This window comes from Zootoca vivipara, chromosome 1, assembly GCF_963506605.1.
Source record: "Zootoca vivipara chromosome 1, rZooViv1.1, whole genome shotgun sequence".
NCBI lineage: Eukaryota > Metazoa > Chordata > Lepidosauria > Squamata > Lacertidae > Zootoca > Zootoca vivipara.
The window spans coordinates 46374961-46391412 of record NC_083276.1 but is presented as its reverse complement, the minus strand read 5'-3'; the positions used below and the strand labels follow the sequence as shown (position 1 = coordinate 46391412).

General features: G+C 46.0%; 1 protein-coding gene across 1 annotated transcript in view; it reads left to right on the top strand.

The window, feature by feature from the left end:
* The first annotated feature begins 13952 nt into the window (after positions 1-13952).
* The window catches only part of SMOC1 (SPARC related modular calcium binding 1), a 69808-nt gene continuing 67308 nt past the window's right edge, over positions 13953-16452 (top strand). Inside the window, exon 1 of the mRNA XM_035113442.2 lies at positions 13953-14242. Coding sequence (XP_034969333.1) covers positions 14141-14242 — 102 coding nt within the window. The 5' untranslated portion in view covers positions 13953-14140. The remainder of the gene's footprint in view (positions 14243-16452) is intronic.

The window sequence follows — 16452 nt, the reverse complement described above, 5'->3', positions numbered from 1 at the left end:
CAATTGTTGCTTTCGCCCTCGATATTGCACCCTGAAGGTCCCCACCCCCATAGTAGGGACCTTACGTTTCTGGAAGTCCCGGAGGGTGAATGGGGCCGGCCTTAGTTTGGGACCCCCATTAGGGCACAGTTCCCTTAATGTTCGGGCCGAGATTATGGATAGAGTTGAACCCGTGTCCAGCTCCATGCGGCATGGGGCTCCCTCTATCTGTACCTCTATATAAATTTTCTCTGTGCTGGGATGGGGCAACTGGAATACCTGGTAGTCCGTGATCTCCGTCGAGTTGCCTTGGTGCATGGTGCCGTGTGACCTGGGGCTCCTGGGTCGGTCATCTGATGCTTGTCGACGGGTGAGTCGAGCCCGACACACCCGGGCAATGTGTCCCAATTTTCTGCACTGCCTGCACTCTGCGTTGCGGAAACGACAGGTCCTCCTCTCGTGGTTCTCCCCGCAGCTTGCACAGTTCCCTCCTTCTCGTCGAGGCTGCTGTGGTGTGTGTGCTGCTTGAGTGCGCCGCTGTACTCGGTGTACTTCCTCCCTGTCAGATTCGGATTCGTCGGTGAGGTCTTCGTGGTAGACCCTCGGCTGGGATGGCGGGGCCGGTCGTGCCTCTTGCGTTGACCTCTCGGCGGCTTCGGTTGCCAGGGCTTCCTCCAGAGCAATCTGGAACGTGAGGTCTTTTTTGGCGTAGAGGCGTCGTTGCAACATCTCGTCCCTCAGGCCACCGACGAGGCGGTCACGAAGCATGTTCTCCAATTCTGAGAAGTTGCATAACCGGGCGGCTTGGCGGAGGGAGGTCACAAACCCAGTTATGGTTTCCCCCGGGGCTTGCCGTTTTGCGTAGAAGGCATTTCGGCAAGCTACCACCGAGGGCTGTGGTGAGAAGTGCTCCTTCAGCCGTTCCATTATTGTTTTGTAAGAGACGGTAGCGACATCTCTAGGTGCAAGGAGAGCCCGGGCGATTTCAAACGTCTCCTCTCCACAGACGCTGAAGAATGTCGCCCTCTTCATGGCATCGTTGGTGACTTCTTTCGCTTGCAGGAGGAAGTTGAAACGGGCGGCGTACCCTTCCCAGTCTCCTGATGCTGGTTTGAATGGCGAGAAGCTGCTGTCGGTTGCCATTCTGGGTTCCTTGGGTCCTGGAGCTGAAGCCTGGATGCACGGTGCGATGCAGCGGTGCAGCAGGTGGCGGTGCTGCGGTGCAGTGCGTGGTGGCGGTCAGCTCAGCAGGATCCCACCTTCGTCGCCAGTGAAATATACTCGGAGTCAAGAGTGAATTTCATGCTCTTTATTCAGCTCATAGTCATCAAGGAGGAGAAGAGAAGACGAATGGCTCTTTTCCCAAAACCATCTGCTTATATACATTATTTACACAATGGGCCTTGCGTGATTGGCTACTTCAGGGCTACACCTGTGGGCCAATTATATTGTGGATTGACTTTTGCCTGCAGCCTGATTGGCTGCTCCTACAGGCCAATCAGGTAGCAGATTCACTTCTGCCAGCCGCCTGATTGGCTGCTCCAGCAGGCCAATCAGGTTGCGGATTCACTTCCACCTGGAGTTGGATTGGGTAGCTCCCGCTGATTCTGAATCCTATTGTTCTAGGATTCAGCTCAGTACATAACATAGTGTGTCCACCAGTGTCCTCTAGGGTGTGCATGCGCTTCAGAAGTCCTGCAAGAGCAAGGAATGGGAGAGGCAATATTCCCTGTATTCAAAGCAAAATCCTACCACCCACCTTACGTTTCCTTCTTACACTGACATTGATCTTGATCTGCTGAAGAGCGAGGGCTAGCTTCTGGTCTAGTTCTCACCCAAGTCCTAGCCTATCTGTCATCTCAGTCTATGGGACCAACTGCCATGTAAGAGGAAAGGCGAATCTAGTTTTCATCTACTGGGATGGGATGGTTGCAAAGAACAGGCCAAACCAAGCTGAAGGAGGGAATGTGCCTCCTGACATTTATGGCCTATAGGTTGATTCTGCCTCCACTGGGCTTGCAGGTTGCCACTATCACATGGCAAGCTGGGTGTGTGTGTGTTGGGTCTGATTTTTTTTTTAAAAAAAAACCCCAATGGGTTTGTTTCTGCTGCTGCTTTGTTCTGTGGTAGAGAACAGCATAAGCACACGTGCAATGCCTTCCCTTTCTACAGGTCCCAGACATCTGCCATGTGATAGTGACGGAGATGTGCACATTGGTATAGCACACAGATTAGGGTTATCACATCCACCCTGAATCCTGGGAACTGTTGTTTGCTGGGAATTGCATCTCTGTGAAGGGTAAACCATAATTCACAGGATTCAAGAAAGCCATGTATAGTGGCTTAATCCATTCCGGGAGTCTGTTTGGCTCCCGAAACCATTCCAAAACAAAGGTACAGCTTGCAATTGGCTGCAGAAGCTTCCTGCACTCAAGTGGAAGCCATGTCGGACATTCGGCTTCTGAAAAATGTTCACAACACTGACTTCCATGTTTGCGGCGTTTGGGAGCTGATTTGTTCGGGAGCCAAGCTGTTCGAGTACCAAGGTACCACTGTACTTTGAATGATATGAATGTGACCTAGGTGATTTATATAGCAGCTCTCTCTTTCCTAATCAGGTCTGCAGGGGAGGACTCTTAGCTCAGTGGGGGAAGCATCAGCTTTGAATGCCAAGGGTCCCAGGTTCAATCTCTGGCATCTCCAGGTAGGGCTGGGGAAAATCCTGTCTGAGCAACTGGGCTTATCCAAACTTACTGTTCCTCTGTGCTTTCCAGGCATGGCCTGTACTTTAAAGCTCAGTGTCCAAATCCTCTTCCTCTTCCTCCTCCTCTTCTTTTTGCTCTGGAGCTTTCCCCACTCTTTACCACTGAATTGGAGCAAACAACAATCGGTAGAAAACCTGAATTGCTGTTTGTTGTGCTTTAGCTTTAAAGAGATGGTATTTACGGGGAATGCTCTGGGGTGAAAAGAAAGCATGCTTGGGCACAGAGCTTTAAAGTGTGGACCTGTGAATGCAGGGCAGAAAGTGTGGATAAATCCTCAGTGTAGATAATTCTGAGATGGATGATCCTCTGTTGCTCCTCTCCTCCTCAGTTATTGTTCTTAAATCCACGGCAGAAGTCTAGAAAAGATTTTCCTCCCTTTGCTATCTTGGTTCATGCTTCCAAAGAGAAGCCTTCCTTCCCCACACACTGAGTGCTTGTAATTACCTTTGTACTTCAGTGCCAGGCATCCTCAAACAGGCATCATTATTGAACGGAGAGAAGAGGGGAGGGAGAAAATGAGAGGGAGAGAAAGCGAGAGTGCCACAAAACTTAATTTAATCGCACTGCCCCATGCTCAATTGAACAGCCACAACGGCTCAGAATGGGGTCCCTGTGCAAAGGGAGGGCAATCAACGGAGCGACCCGGGAAAGAATTAATTGTGGATGACAACATGTAAACAGTGTGGATGAATAGGGCGTGCAGGTGTGAGCCACCGGGGCCATCCTGGAGACATTTTCACACGAATTTAAGTCCCTTCACTGCTGACCTGCTCCCTAAAATGTGATTAGTGTCGGCACTGGGAAACCATTCAGGGTGTCAGGAGTTTGCACATATTAATAGCTGGTGTTGGGGGGCCGGCAGCAGCCGGGGAACATGGCCGTGAAAGGAGAAAGTCTTCTTAAAGGGACAGAACATGAAAACCTACAGCACAATAAACAAATGTGTCAAAGCATTAGTTAGCTCAGGGGTCTTTGCTGCTCACATGGCTACCCTTCTAGAATGGACTGGCCCAATACTAGACAACTTTTGGTGCCTGTGAAATAAGGGACCCAAGAACTTGGAGGCACGGCTATCTCTAAAGTGTAGGGCTTATACCAGTAGCAGACAGCATGGTGGGGCACTGCAGCTCAACTGACCTCCTGCTAGCTGAGTTGTTGCCTCCTGACTGTTAAAGTGGCATGGTGGTGCTTTTACATGTGGTCATAGTTGATGTTGTTGTTGTTTAGTCGTTTAGTCGTGTCCGACTCATCGTGACCCCATGGACCATAGCACGCCAGGCACTCATAGCCTGGTTCAATTAAAACATCCACTGAGGGCCTGGCGGCTGTGAAAATGTCTGGTTTCATGCTAGGTAAAGGTAAAGGTGCCCCTGACCATCAGGTCCAGTCGTGTCCGACTCTGGGGCTGCGGTGCTCATCTCACTCTATAGGCCGAGGGAGCCGGTGTTTGTCCACAGACAGCTTCTGGGTCATGTGGCCAGTATGACAAAGCTGCTTCTGGCAAACCAGGGCAGCGCACGGAAACACCGTTTACCTTCCCACCGGAGCGGTCCCTATTTATCTACTTGCACTTTGATGTGCTTTCGAACTGCTAGGTGGGCAGGAGCTTGGACCGAGCAACGGGAGCTCATCCCGTTGCAGGGATTCGAACCGCCGACCTTCTGATCAGCAAGCCCTCGACTCTGTGGTTTAACCCACAGCGCCACCTGGGTCCCTTCTGGTTTCATGCTAGCCTGGTTCAATTAAAACATCCACTGAGGGCCCAGCGGCTGTGAAAATGTCTGGTTTCATGCTAGCAATTGAAAATAACATTGTAAGGCTTTTATGGAAAGCAATGGCGCAACTACCTTTAGACTAGTAGGGGTGGTTCTGCTTGGCCCATCTAAAGCTATATCTATCTTAGAGGTGGGGCTCATCACTGTTGGTTGGACAGTGTTCTCGAAGCTACGAACATGAGTCTGACCAAACTGCGGGAGGCAGTGGAAGACAGGAGTGCCTGGCGTGCTCTGGTCCATGGGGTCACAAAGAGTCGGACACGACTAAACAACAACAAATCTTAGAGGTGGGCATGGGCAACCAAACCAACCAAGCGACTGGAGTCCTGAGAGTCGTGCCCTAGCATGACTGCTTCTGGGAAGGCATGCAAAAGGTGTGGGAAGCTATAGATTCATCCAGTGTGGCTCAGAATTCCACCTCCAACTTCCCAACATCATGCCCTATTCAGTGAGCCCTGGAGGTTGCTGTTGTGGTTCACCTTGTTGCTGGCTGTGTCAGTGGTGCTGATGGACTGGGAGAACCATGGCTCCTTCTTATGACAGATGCAAAATATTGTAACAAGCAGATTATTATATTTCTATCTTAACTGAAGACCAATTTGTGATCGGGTTTACAACTCTGATGTATGCATCACATCCCCAAAAGTGTATTGTGAGCATTTTTGGATCTTTGGTGTGGCATACACCAGCTTTTCCCATGCATCTGTGCATGTGCTTTTTTAAAGAAATGTTTTCTAAAAAAAGATTTCTTAAGTATACAAAAACAGTGTGATGTCTCTTTCTTCCAGTTATGATTTCTACAATTCAGTTGCATTTGTTATGAGACATTATGATACATACAATGTTGGGCTAGGAAGAAAAGATGGGGAGTGGAGGGTAGGTTATGTTTCTATTCTTTTATTTAGTGTATGTGTGGGGTTTTGTGTCGGCATTATTGTACGGTTTTTTGGTTTTTTTTACTATTCACTTGTTGTGTTTCCTTGCTGATGAGAGAGGTAGACGGTGGCCTACGGTGTGATTTGTTGTCCTTGGGTGGCTGTAGTGAGATTTATTTGTGTGTGAGAGTGGGGTGTGTGAGTGTGTGTGTTTTTAAAAAAATCAGGTTAGCCGGATTGATTTGTATGCTGTTAGTGGAGTTTTGTCATTATCTTGTGGGTCTGTGACATGATAAAGGAGAGCCATACTGGGGTGAAGGCGGTAGGCGGGCGCTGCGCGGCAAAGCCGTGCGGAAGCCGTACTGCACGCTGCGCCCACCCACCAGGGCGGGGGCGCCGGAGCGATCTCCGTGCCATGGCGCCAGGGCGCCTGACCTGCTTGAGACGGCCCTGGCCAGTTCTGGGGTAATATCTAATATTTTGCATATTTCTTGTATGATTGCTGTCCAGAATTGTTGGATTTTGGCACATTCCCACCACATGTGGAGGTATGTGCCTGTGGAGGCGCATATCTGGGCATGTGATTTTGAGAGCAAGCAGGTCCGGGGGGGGGGAATATATAATTTTGCTGAGTGGGGGAAGGGGGTGGTGGAATAATTGCGGATGCTCCCGGGTGAGAACAGGTAGCTCCAGGGGTGGGAAATGTGCAATTTTAGAGTGAGCTTAAGTTGGAGAGATAGCAGCCAAAGTGAATGCTGGAATATGAAGTGCTTTATGAATTGCAGCAACAACAACGTACAGCATTGATTTCTTTCTATGCTAGGTTTTCAAATATTATTATTATATACTATAGAAGAAAAATAAAATAAAAGTACTGATTTTGACAGGAGACAGTAGTGTAAGACCATAATCACATTAAACTACAAACAGTAATTTTAAAGAAATCTTAATGGAGTTAATTTCATTCATTCATTATTCATTCATTTCTTGAGGGCAAGCAAATGTGTTTCCCTTTGTTTGGGAGAAATGGTGAGGTGTTGGCCTAGGATCTAAATGCCTTTCTGCTTCCTTTTAGATTTATGATTCTGCACAATAGGCACCATCCACTAGCCATGTATTGTGGTCTTGCAGGTGCTGGGCTACAACCCTTCTTCTTGCAGTCCCATCAAAAACAAGAGTTTTAATCAAGGTGCCCGCTGGAGATATATGACTGGTGGATTGCATTCAGGTTGGTGGATCATAAAATTTTGCAGGCATAAACTTGGTGTCAGAATGAACTAAAGGAGCTGAGAGCTTAAAAGGAAGGATTTGTTTCTCACAGGCCGTGCCTATCAGCCGATTCCCCCCCCCCTCCCCACTGCGATTTCTTTGCTCCTCTCAAGTGTGTGTTACACTTGCCCTACCATTTTAGAGGTAATTTGCACTCTCCTAGTTCATTAGCTGGCACCCCTGTCTGACCCTCTACTGCTACAGCAACAACAAACGCCTTACTGTTCAAAAAAAGCACATGCAACAATAATTAATGCAGACCCTAATTGCGCCAATTCGGACCACTCAATAGTTCTAATTAAAGCTTCTCTCCTGAAGGACGCTGAAAAGTAGACAAACTGTCACCCCAGACAATTAAATTACGGAGTTACGATGACCGAGTTGTATTCCCACCACAGCCACCTTGTGTGCAAACGTTGCTGTTGTTGCTGCTGTCCGAAAGAGAGTAATTGGGGGAAGGATTAAGTAGGGCTATTGTGGACTCTGAAGGGGAACTATCTGAACAACAAACAAACCATATTGTCTGGTCACAGTTTGAAACTGAGAGAGACCCTTTTGCTCTCTGCTCCCTTCCTCCATCCCTGCCATCCCTTTCCTCGCCTGACCTCCAACCAGAAAGTTGCACCTGCAAACTAAGTGCACATGTTTTCTGGTTATAAGACACCTGGACTCCACAAGCCAGCATCTGCAAAAGAGGAGATGAGGGAGCGAGGTTCTTTTTTTTCTTTTTAGAATTGTAGAATCTTGGCTCTTGGGGTCTTCTTTGTGCACCATAAATAACTCTGCAATTACATTAATTGGTTGCATATTTGTTAACGGAGTAAGTGGGGGGGAAAGGGTTATAGGTTCATCCTGCCCCCCCCCGCCCCACCCCTTTTATCCTTTGGTGCGATTTTATACTGCTTTCCTCAGATGTCCCCTAATCCCCCCTGCTCCCCTTCCACCAAGCTTTTAGATTCACGCTTCTTTTACAAACAGCTTTGTAGGTACAGGGTTCAAGGGAGGAGGGCATTAAAAGTCTTTTGACAGCACCCCCCCCCACATCTGTTCTGTTAAGTTGCCTTGGCAGTGTCTATCAATCATAAGATAAAAGTTAATATATACCACAATGGGGTATTCCAGAAATCTGGTTCTAGGCAATTTCTGCTTAGTGAAAGGTTTCTCTCTGTATATTGTTTGTGGCAGGAGGGGTCAAAAGAGGAGGGTAATTTTTAGAAAATATGCTTTTAAAATAACAGCAAAACTAAAGTTACAGGTAGCCGTGTTGGTCTGACGTAGTCGAAACAAAAAATAAATAAAAAATCCTTCCAGTAGCACCTTAGAGACCAACTAAGTTTGTCATTGGTATGAGCTTTCGTGTGCATGCACATTTCCACAGATACTACCGTAAAGGTGTGTCTTGATTTGTTTGCAAAGCAGCTTGTTCTTTTAGGGACTGGTGTATGCAGAAAAATTCTCTGTCTGTCTGTCTGTCTGTCTGTCTGTCTGTCTGTCTGTCTCTCTGTCTCTCTCTCTGTCTCTCTCTGTGTCTCTGTCTCTCTCTGTCTCTCTCTGTCTCTCTCTGTCTCTGTCTCTCTCTCTCTCTCTCTCTCTCTCTCTCTCTCTCTCTCTCTCTCACACACACACACACACACACACACACAGAGCTTTAAAACCTCAAACATAATCAGTCCTGTAGTAGTATCAAAGCACTAACCAGAACTGAACAAAAAGACTGTGAAAAGCTCACAAATAAAATTTGGTTCTGTCCTGATAAGCGCTATGCCAGGAAGTAAAAGTTTACAACACACCACCCTATTTTAGTGTCTGGAAACAGCCTCCTGTTGTCTTGAATAATAATAATAATAATAATAATAATAATAATAATAATAATATATTATTTATACCCTGCCCATCTGGCTGGGTTTCCCAGCCACTCTGGGCGGCTCCCAACAGAATATTAAAAGCACGACAAAACATTAAAGCATCTGATATGCGTATAGGTTCTTATGAGGGTGTGCTCTGAGCCCAGAGCCATTGGAAGTATCTTGGTCTGAGCATCTGCTTCACACTACGGAACATTATTGCACAGCTTGGCCAAGGTCTAGTAATCAGAGCAGTCATTTATCTGTCTCTCTCTGCTGATTTCAGAATCCCGAGGTCCTGGTTGAGAAAAATCTCTGCCCTCCCTTTCAGCAAGAAAGCTAGACAGTTGGTGAGCCATGATTACAGTGGAGCAGTTTTAAGAAAACCTAATTTCTCTGCTTTAGCTTGCTGTACTACAGAAATGAATATGCCCAGATGAAAAAATTCTACAAATCAGACATTAGATAACTTGTTTGTGGGTGGAGTCAGCTCCTCCAATGGTCTCATTTGCTTGTTTGAACAGTGTTTTGTCTATTCTGTTTTGGATTTCATAGCTGTATGCCAGGCAGAAATTCAACTGGGGAAGCTTCCCCCCCCTACTATGGAGTAGAATATCTATTATGGAGCTGTTGAAAGCACAGGAGACCATCCGGAACAAAACCTGGCGATCATAATTCCAATACAAGATGAAGCTACTGGCTGGTATCTGGCAAACAGGGAGTTAAGCCACAATTGTACAAGGGCTAGCAGAGCTGAAGACTGCAGAACCAATCAGAATCTTAATTAAATGGGGGTCGGTGGGGAGGAGGGGAAATACTACAATAGCCATAAGGAACGGAGTAGTTTCTTAATATTGGGGTCTGTTAAGGTATTATATATTTGTTTTTCAGAATGCTATTCATGATTAGCCTATAAAAAGCCTCAAGAATGTGAATTTTGGTGTAGAAACAAGTGGCTTAAGGCCTTTTTAAAACAAGTTAAATCTTTTATTAGTTTCTGTAGATTTTTTTATTATTAAAAAAACTAGTAAACTTAAACTAAGTCTAGGCAATGAAGCCTTCCCCCTGTTGCTTTGCTGTGCTGGCAGTGTAATGTATACAAATATATAGCAGTGATGCTTTTGGTGAAAAATCTTGCCTATCTACTCAGTGCATTTCAACTGTAAGAAAAGGCCTTTGTAAAAAGCAATGGTGCAAATGCTTAAGGGGGAAGGAGAAGGGCCAGTTCTTCAAATAATCTGCAAAACCTAGTGATTTCCCCCCCCTCTTTTCTCTTCAACTTCTGCTCTCTGCTCAGCATCAGTTGCAAAACGAGTGACTTTAGTTAGCACAACTTGCTACCACACATTATTACTTTCCCCCCTTTGTCTGCTCCTTTTAATTCTAGTAATGGATTAAATGCATACATTTTAAGCATAGACATCACTACTGAATTTTTTTCAAGTACGTACTGTAATTTGTGTGTGCTGAACCTAATAAATGCTGCTACAATTAACACTGTTTGTATCCCACTTAATTTTCAAGGAATTTATGTCTTTCTTGTGTTGACCATTCCAACCCTGGATTCTGTCCCAGGCAATAATTATTTGGTAGGACGATGCACCTGCCCCTTCTCCCTTTGAGCTATGCTGGTCTCAGGGAGCTGCTTCACCTCAACAAAACCCTGCTTGGAACATACATCTTGAGTGTACTGTTTATCACCCCAAGTGACCGTTGCAAAACATGTTCTTGTGGTATTTTTAAGTTTAGGAAAACTGAGAATCAAAGCTGAAATGTTGCAGGACTTCCATGAACAGGATCACCCAAGATGTGCTAATAGCAGCTGTGAGATCTGCATGCAATTTTGATTGTGCAAATTGGTGCAGGAAGAAAATACGAACATCACTTTTTCCAGTGTTACCAACACTTCCCCCCTCTCCCTCCCTCCCTCTCTTTTTAAAAGGGCAATGCTGTTAGTTTGTGGATCTCCTGCATCCCTTTTAATTTGATCCTCAGATTGCTGTCAACTTTCCCAGTGCATGTGCACTGAATATTTATGCTGTTCCAGGAGACAGAGATCTGGATCTAGTGTAGTAGCGGAAGCAACACAAGGACTCCTGCTAACAAAATGGAACTCCCCCCCTTCACTCATGAACCCCCAAATCCATTCTGGAGAGTCAGGACAACCTGCAGAACAGTGTGCAGGGAGAGGAGAGAGGAAATGGTTTTGTCTGGCAAGCAGAAATGCTTGCACTGCTGGAACAATCATATTAGTGATTAGACATTGAATTCCACCCATCTGAGTTTTACTTACAATAGACCTTTTGAAATTAATGTACTTAATTCAGTCATGCTCATTAATTTCAATGGATCTATTCTGAGTAAAACTTAGCTGAATACAACCCATGGTAAGAAGAAGCTAAAATGAGGGGGGGGGGGGCGACACACAAAAACAAATGGTATTGGGTGCTCGTATCTTGACCAGACACATGCTTGAACAGACACCATGAACAGTACTTCTGCCTGGCTTTATTGCAGGTTTCTCTTGTGAGATGCACCCATCTATAAACTCTGTAGTGACCCTTGATAACTGAGATTTAGAGAATCCCTGTTCTGCTTCCCTTAGCATTTTTCCAACTAAAATTACTTGGTTTTTTTTCTTGAACAGCCACATAAAGCCCAACAGCACCATTCTTAATTATTGCCTCACTCTGTTGTTGCTATAAATCACTTGGAAGCATTTGCCGATGATAATGGTAATAATAACACTACAGACAGATTTGCCTGGCGAGTTCAAATCAAGATGCAAAATCCAGCATTTTAGCACCCTGGTTCTTTCCCATGTCTCCTTAGGGACCACCAAGTTCCAATGTTGCATTGATGATAAATACTTCACTGCAATTCTTAAAAGCAGAGAAACCTTCTAGCCTTAACAACCCAATTCTCCCATGGTGAAATCTTTCCCCTAGGACTCTTGTCAATCCCCATCTTTCTTTCCTTTTAGACTCCTACACTGAACTCCAGTTGTTTTTACTGCCCCTTTCCTTTCATACTTACAACTGGCTCTTGAAAGACAGCCTGAGGAATATGTATTTAAAAATAATAATAAATGCTTGGCTTTCTGCCCCTTCTCCTTCTCCTTTTCCCATAGATGATGTGTGAGGTTCTTAACATCCCATCCAAACTTAGAACTAGTACATCTATACCCAGTGCATTTTTTCTTTAAAAAATGTTTAGGGGTACTCTCACTTTCCTACTCATATTGAAATTCTGCTCACCAATGAGGCCAAACTTAGATTCACAAAATGTTTAGGGGTATGCCCTGCGTCCCCCCAGAAAAAAGCACTGCCTATACCCATGCTCTTCAGAATAAATCCCATTGAACTCCCTGGAGCTTTTGGCCCAGTAAAGATAGTGGAAAAAATACCTGTAAGCTTTGACATTTATGCATTGTCATTTCTACTTGGAGGGACCAGTCACACTAGCATATGGAACTACATAGTAAAAGTAGCAATGCCCACTTCTCATGCAAAGCTCATGTGCATTTACAATCATTCGTGAGGTGACTGCCTCAGGTAGCAGGATCCACCTGGGCAACAGATTCTCATGTCAAATGCTCTTCTTCCCTTGATCCCGATGTAGCATTTTCCTGGTGGGAAGTGGGGGTGCCATTTTGGGGCCTGCTGCAGGCGCCAAAATGTCTTCAGCTGGCAGTCCTTTTTTTGGGGTGTGTGTGTGCTCAAGATGCTGTCAACCATTTTTGGTGATCCAAAGCCTCACTTCCTTCATTTTTATACACATCGACTGCTGTTGGCATAGGGACCACTAAGCTTGACAGCTGGGACTGTACGAACCTTTAGCAGGTTGCTTCCTATGCTAGTCCAATTGTTCTCTCCAAAATTAAATTATTTTATCCGGAATTTTTAAAAGTTCAACCTTATTTATTACTGAAGTACAGTACTACTTCTGGGTATAAAATGTTTCAGATTGGCCAGCCCACTGAAAAAACAACAACTGTGACTGTATCATAACTTCTGGTTCCTTCTTGGGGTGGAACTTTTATATCTCTATAAAATGTCAATTCTATTATTCTGTGTCCTTTGTGGTTCATCTTCAGGGCGGAGGTGTGAGAGAGTGCACAAATGGGCCGATTTCAGATGCAAAACAAGCACAGAGGAAAGTGTGAATAATAAAAATAAGAATAATTTATTATTTATACCCCACCCATCTGGCTGGGCTTCCCTTGCCACTCTGGGCGGCTTCCAACAAACGTTAAATTACATCAAATATCACAGATTAAAAACTTCCCTAAACAAGGCTGCCTTTAGGTATTTTCTAAATGTCAGGTAGTTGTTTATCTCTCTGACCTCTGGTGGGAGGGCATTCCACAGGGCAGGTGCCACTACCGAGAAGGCCCTCTGCCTGGTTCCCTGTAGCTTTGCTTCTCACAGTGAGGGAACCGCCAGAAGGCCCTCGGTGCTGGACCTCAGTGTCCGGGCAGAACGATGGGGGTGGAGACGCTCCTTCAGGTATACTGGACCGAGGCCATTTAGGGCTTTAAAGGTCAGCACCAACACTTTGAACTGTGCTCGGAAATGTACTGGGAGCCAATGTAGGTCTTTCAGGACTGGTGTTATGTGGTCTCAGCGGCCGCTCCCAGTCACCAGTCTAGCTGCCGCATTCTGGGTTAGTTGTAGTTTCCGGGTCACCTTCAAGGGTGGCCCAACATAGAGCACATTGCAGTAATCCAAGTGGGAGATAACCAGAGCATGCAGGGCCGGCTCTAGGGGTAGGCTGGGTGGCGCGGGGCACCAGGGCATCGAGTTGGCAGGGGGGCGCTGCCTGGCGAAGCCGCGCGGAAACCACGCTGCGCCTGCCCACCAGCCGCGGGAAGAAACGGGGCGGGGGCGCTGGAGCGATCCGCGCACCACGGCGCCAGGGTGCCCGACCCGCTTAAGACTGCCCTGAGAGCATGCACCACTCTGGCGAGGCAGTCCGCAGGCAGGTAGGGTCTCAGCCTGCGTACTAGATGGAGCTGATAGACAGCTGCCCTGGACACAGAACTGGCGTGCGTCTCCATGGCTGCGTCTCCATGAAGGCTGTGCTGCCCTTCATAATTTTCATTTCACCGCTTGACTGGAAGAAAAAAACTCGAAGCCGTTTCTCAAGATAGAACCCAAAACATTAAAACTCTTGATGAGAAGAAACCCATTAAGAGCAGGGATGTAAAAACATTCAAGAGATTGGCAAAAACCAGCTGTAGCGAAAGAGAGACAGGCAGACAGGCAGACAGACAGATAAAGCACATGTAAGTCTCCTGTCTGTGGGGATGTTGTCTTCCCTCGCTTTTGACCGCGCAGGGAAGCTGTCCGTCAACCGGCCCGGCCTCGCCTGGCCCCGCCCCAGCCGTGCACTTTATAATAGGACTCCTTGCTCCGAATGGCATTTAACCTGTTGCAGCTGGAGGGGGCACAACGCGCTCGCTGTGGGGAAGAGAAGGAGGGAGAATTAGCTCGTCTTTCTCGGCTTCTAAAGGGGAGGAAAGCAGCAAGCTGAAGAAGCCTCCCTAAGCCAACACCTTCAGCCACCAGCGACGAAAGGGGGAAATCTTGTGGCTGCATTTTCTCCCCTTCTTCTTCTTCCCACCCCTGACAATGCCTGCTCGACGCTGGGGTTCTGGGGCTCCTCGCTTGCTGTTGGCGCTGCTTCTGGCTGCGCTGCCTCAGGTCTCTGGCCACCGCGCAACGGGGCCCAGGGTGAGTGGAACTCGCTTGCTTGCCTCGCCGTTTCTGGTGGGAGGAAGAGGAGGGGGCGTTAAAGTTTGCGCCTCGCCTCGCCTGGTTTATATTCCTTCTCGATAAGGCTTGCTGCTCACTTCTAAACGGCTTGACTGAAGCTGGAAAAAAAGTTTTTCCTTTAAAGCAAGTTTCCCCCTTTCATACTCATAACTGGCTCGTGAAAGACAGCCTGAGGAATACGTATTTAAGAAACAAAACAAAAAACCATCACCACCAACTACTGCTTCAGTTTGCCTTTCCCGATCCCACGTTGTTGGAGATGGAGCTCAGCCATTCTGGGCAGCTGTTTTGTGGGGCAAGTGGGAGACAGACTCCTCTGGGGTGTGTGTGGGGGGCGTGCTTGGGTTCTTAAGCCTTGTTTTTAATTGTTGTGGTTTGATCCCCAGGATCAAAAGCCCAGACGCAACATGAAGGGCTAAAACTGCAGTGCAGCGAACATATGGTCAGAGAGTAATTTAGCATTCTCTTGTTAATTTTGCATTGGAACAAAATTGCCTTGCTATCCAAACATAGCTTTAGGACTTTCCCTTTTTTATGTCTCAAATGGGGAGTAAATGAATCTGTTTGCCCTCGAGTTAAATGCCCCATAAGAACACTGATGTTGCATCAAGTCCAGGTTACAAGGGCTGAGAACTGTGTTTTAATCATTTCCGAAAAGGGAATATTTTACAATTTCCAAAATTATTTTGTGAGAGAACCGGTTGCTTTCTTTGATGTTTTAAAATTAATAGCACACCTCAGACTGATGCAGAGTAACTTTGGATTCTACCCATTTATGGCTGAAGTCCTATATGCACTTACCTGAGAAAAAGCTCCATTAATGATAATAGGCTGACTTCAAATAACAATGATAAAACGACCTATATTAGCCAGGCATTTCCCTCCTCCTCATATATTGTGGGGGTAGATCTGAGGAAAGCACTAAAAAGTGTCCTTACACAGTACCTCTCCAGCTGGAAAGTCAGGTATGTGTACTATATATTTTATGCACTAAATCTAATGCTCAGTTCAAGACTGGAAGGTTTATGTGAGTAGAAGCTGCTACTGAGGAGAAGGCGAGAAGAAACCTCCAGCTTGTTGGTGAACTATCTCTTAGTACTAGACTGTAAAAATATTTTGAGAACACCCTACTATTAAGCAGGCTAGAGGAAGAAAAATGCACCCTTCTGTCTCATCATACCTTTTTAGCACCTTTTATGAGCAGATGTGTAGCACAACAGCAGCTAAAATGTGGTAAAATGGGTCCGGTGCATGTCACAAATCTTTGAAGTCAAGAATTCAAAGGGCAGCAGAAAAGCCGGGTTTCTGCTCTGTGCATGGAGTGCTTTAACCTAAAGTTCCAGTGTGTACCTAAAGCACTTCTATCCCCAAGCCATGCTACTTGGTATGATGGTGGCATCAAGTATTCACATGAGCTCCAGTGCTGTGGTATCTGAGGGCTTTAATTAGGAACAGTTGAGCTGAAAAGCGAAGCACACTAAACCTGATGCCAGCCGGTATAAACTACATACGCTTGTCTATCAAACTAAATCCACATAGACCATTTTTATATACTTGACTTTACAAGCCTCTCTAATTGCTCCCTGCACAGTATCTTTTTGAGGAATAGAAGCTATTTCAAGAGACCCCTAAGCCCAATAAAAAGCAGCTGCTGATTTGCCACTTTCTTGCTACATGGGTTCAACAAACTTTTAATTTCAGATGGTGCTTGAGTTAAAGCTTCTTTTTCTTCCTGGCTTGCAGCGAACCTTATGTCCCCTATCTTTGTTGTGGAAGATCTATGCCCTTTAAAACTCTTTACTTGTTTCCTCTTCAGTGTAAAACTGTGGATTTAATGGATGTTTAACTCGTAAATCCCGGCTCCTCCCCTTCCCAAGTGATTTGTTTGAAAAGTATGGGGCTTTTATTTTTGCCTGCTCGTTTGTTAGCATGTTGAAAGTCAAAGGGGGTTATCCTAACTGATACACTTTCCCCTGACCATTAGGCTCTGCCAATAAAGCTGTCACTAGTATAAATATGCTGTGCTTTACGCTGCCATCTGCATAACAAAACATTTTTTGAATAATTCATTGCAGGGCTTTATAGTGGCTAAGCCATATTACTCAGTTTTCTCTAATCCTGTTATGAGATCTGCAGTAAGGGGGAGATGTAAAGCTCTGGCTTGCTAA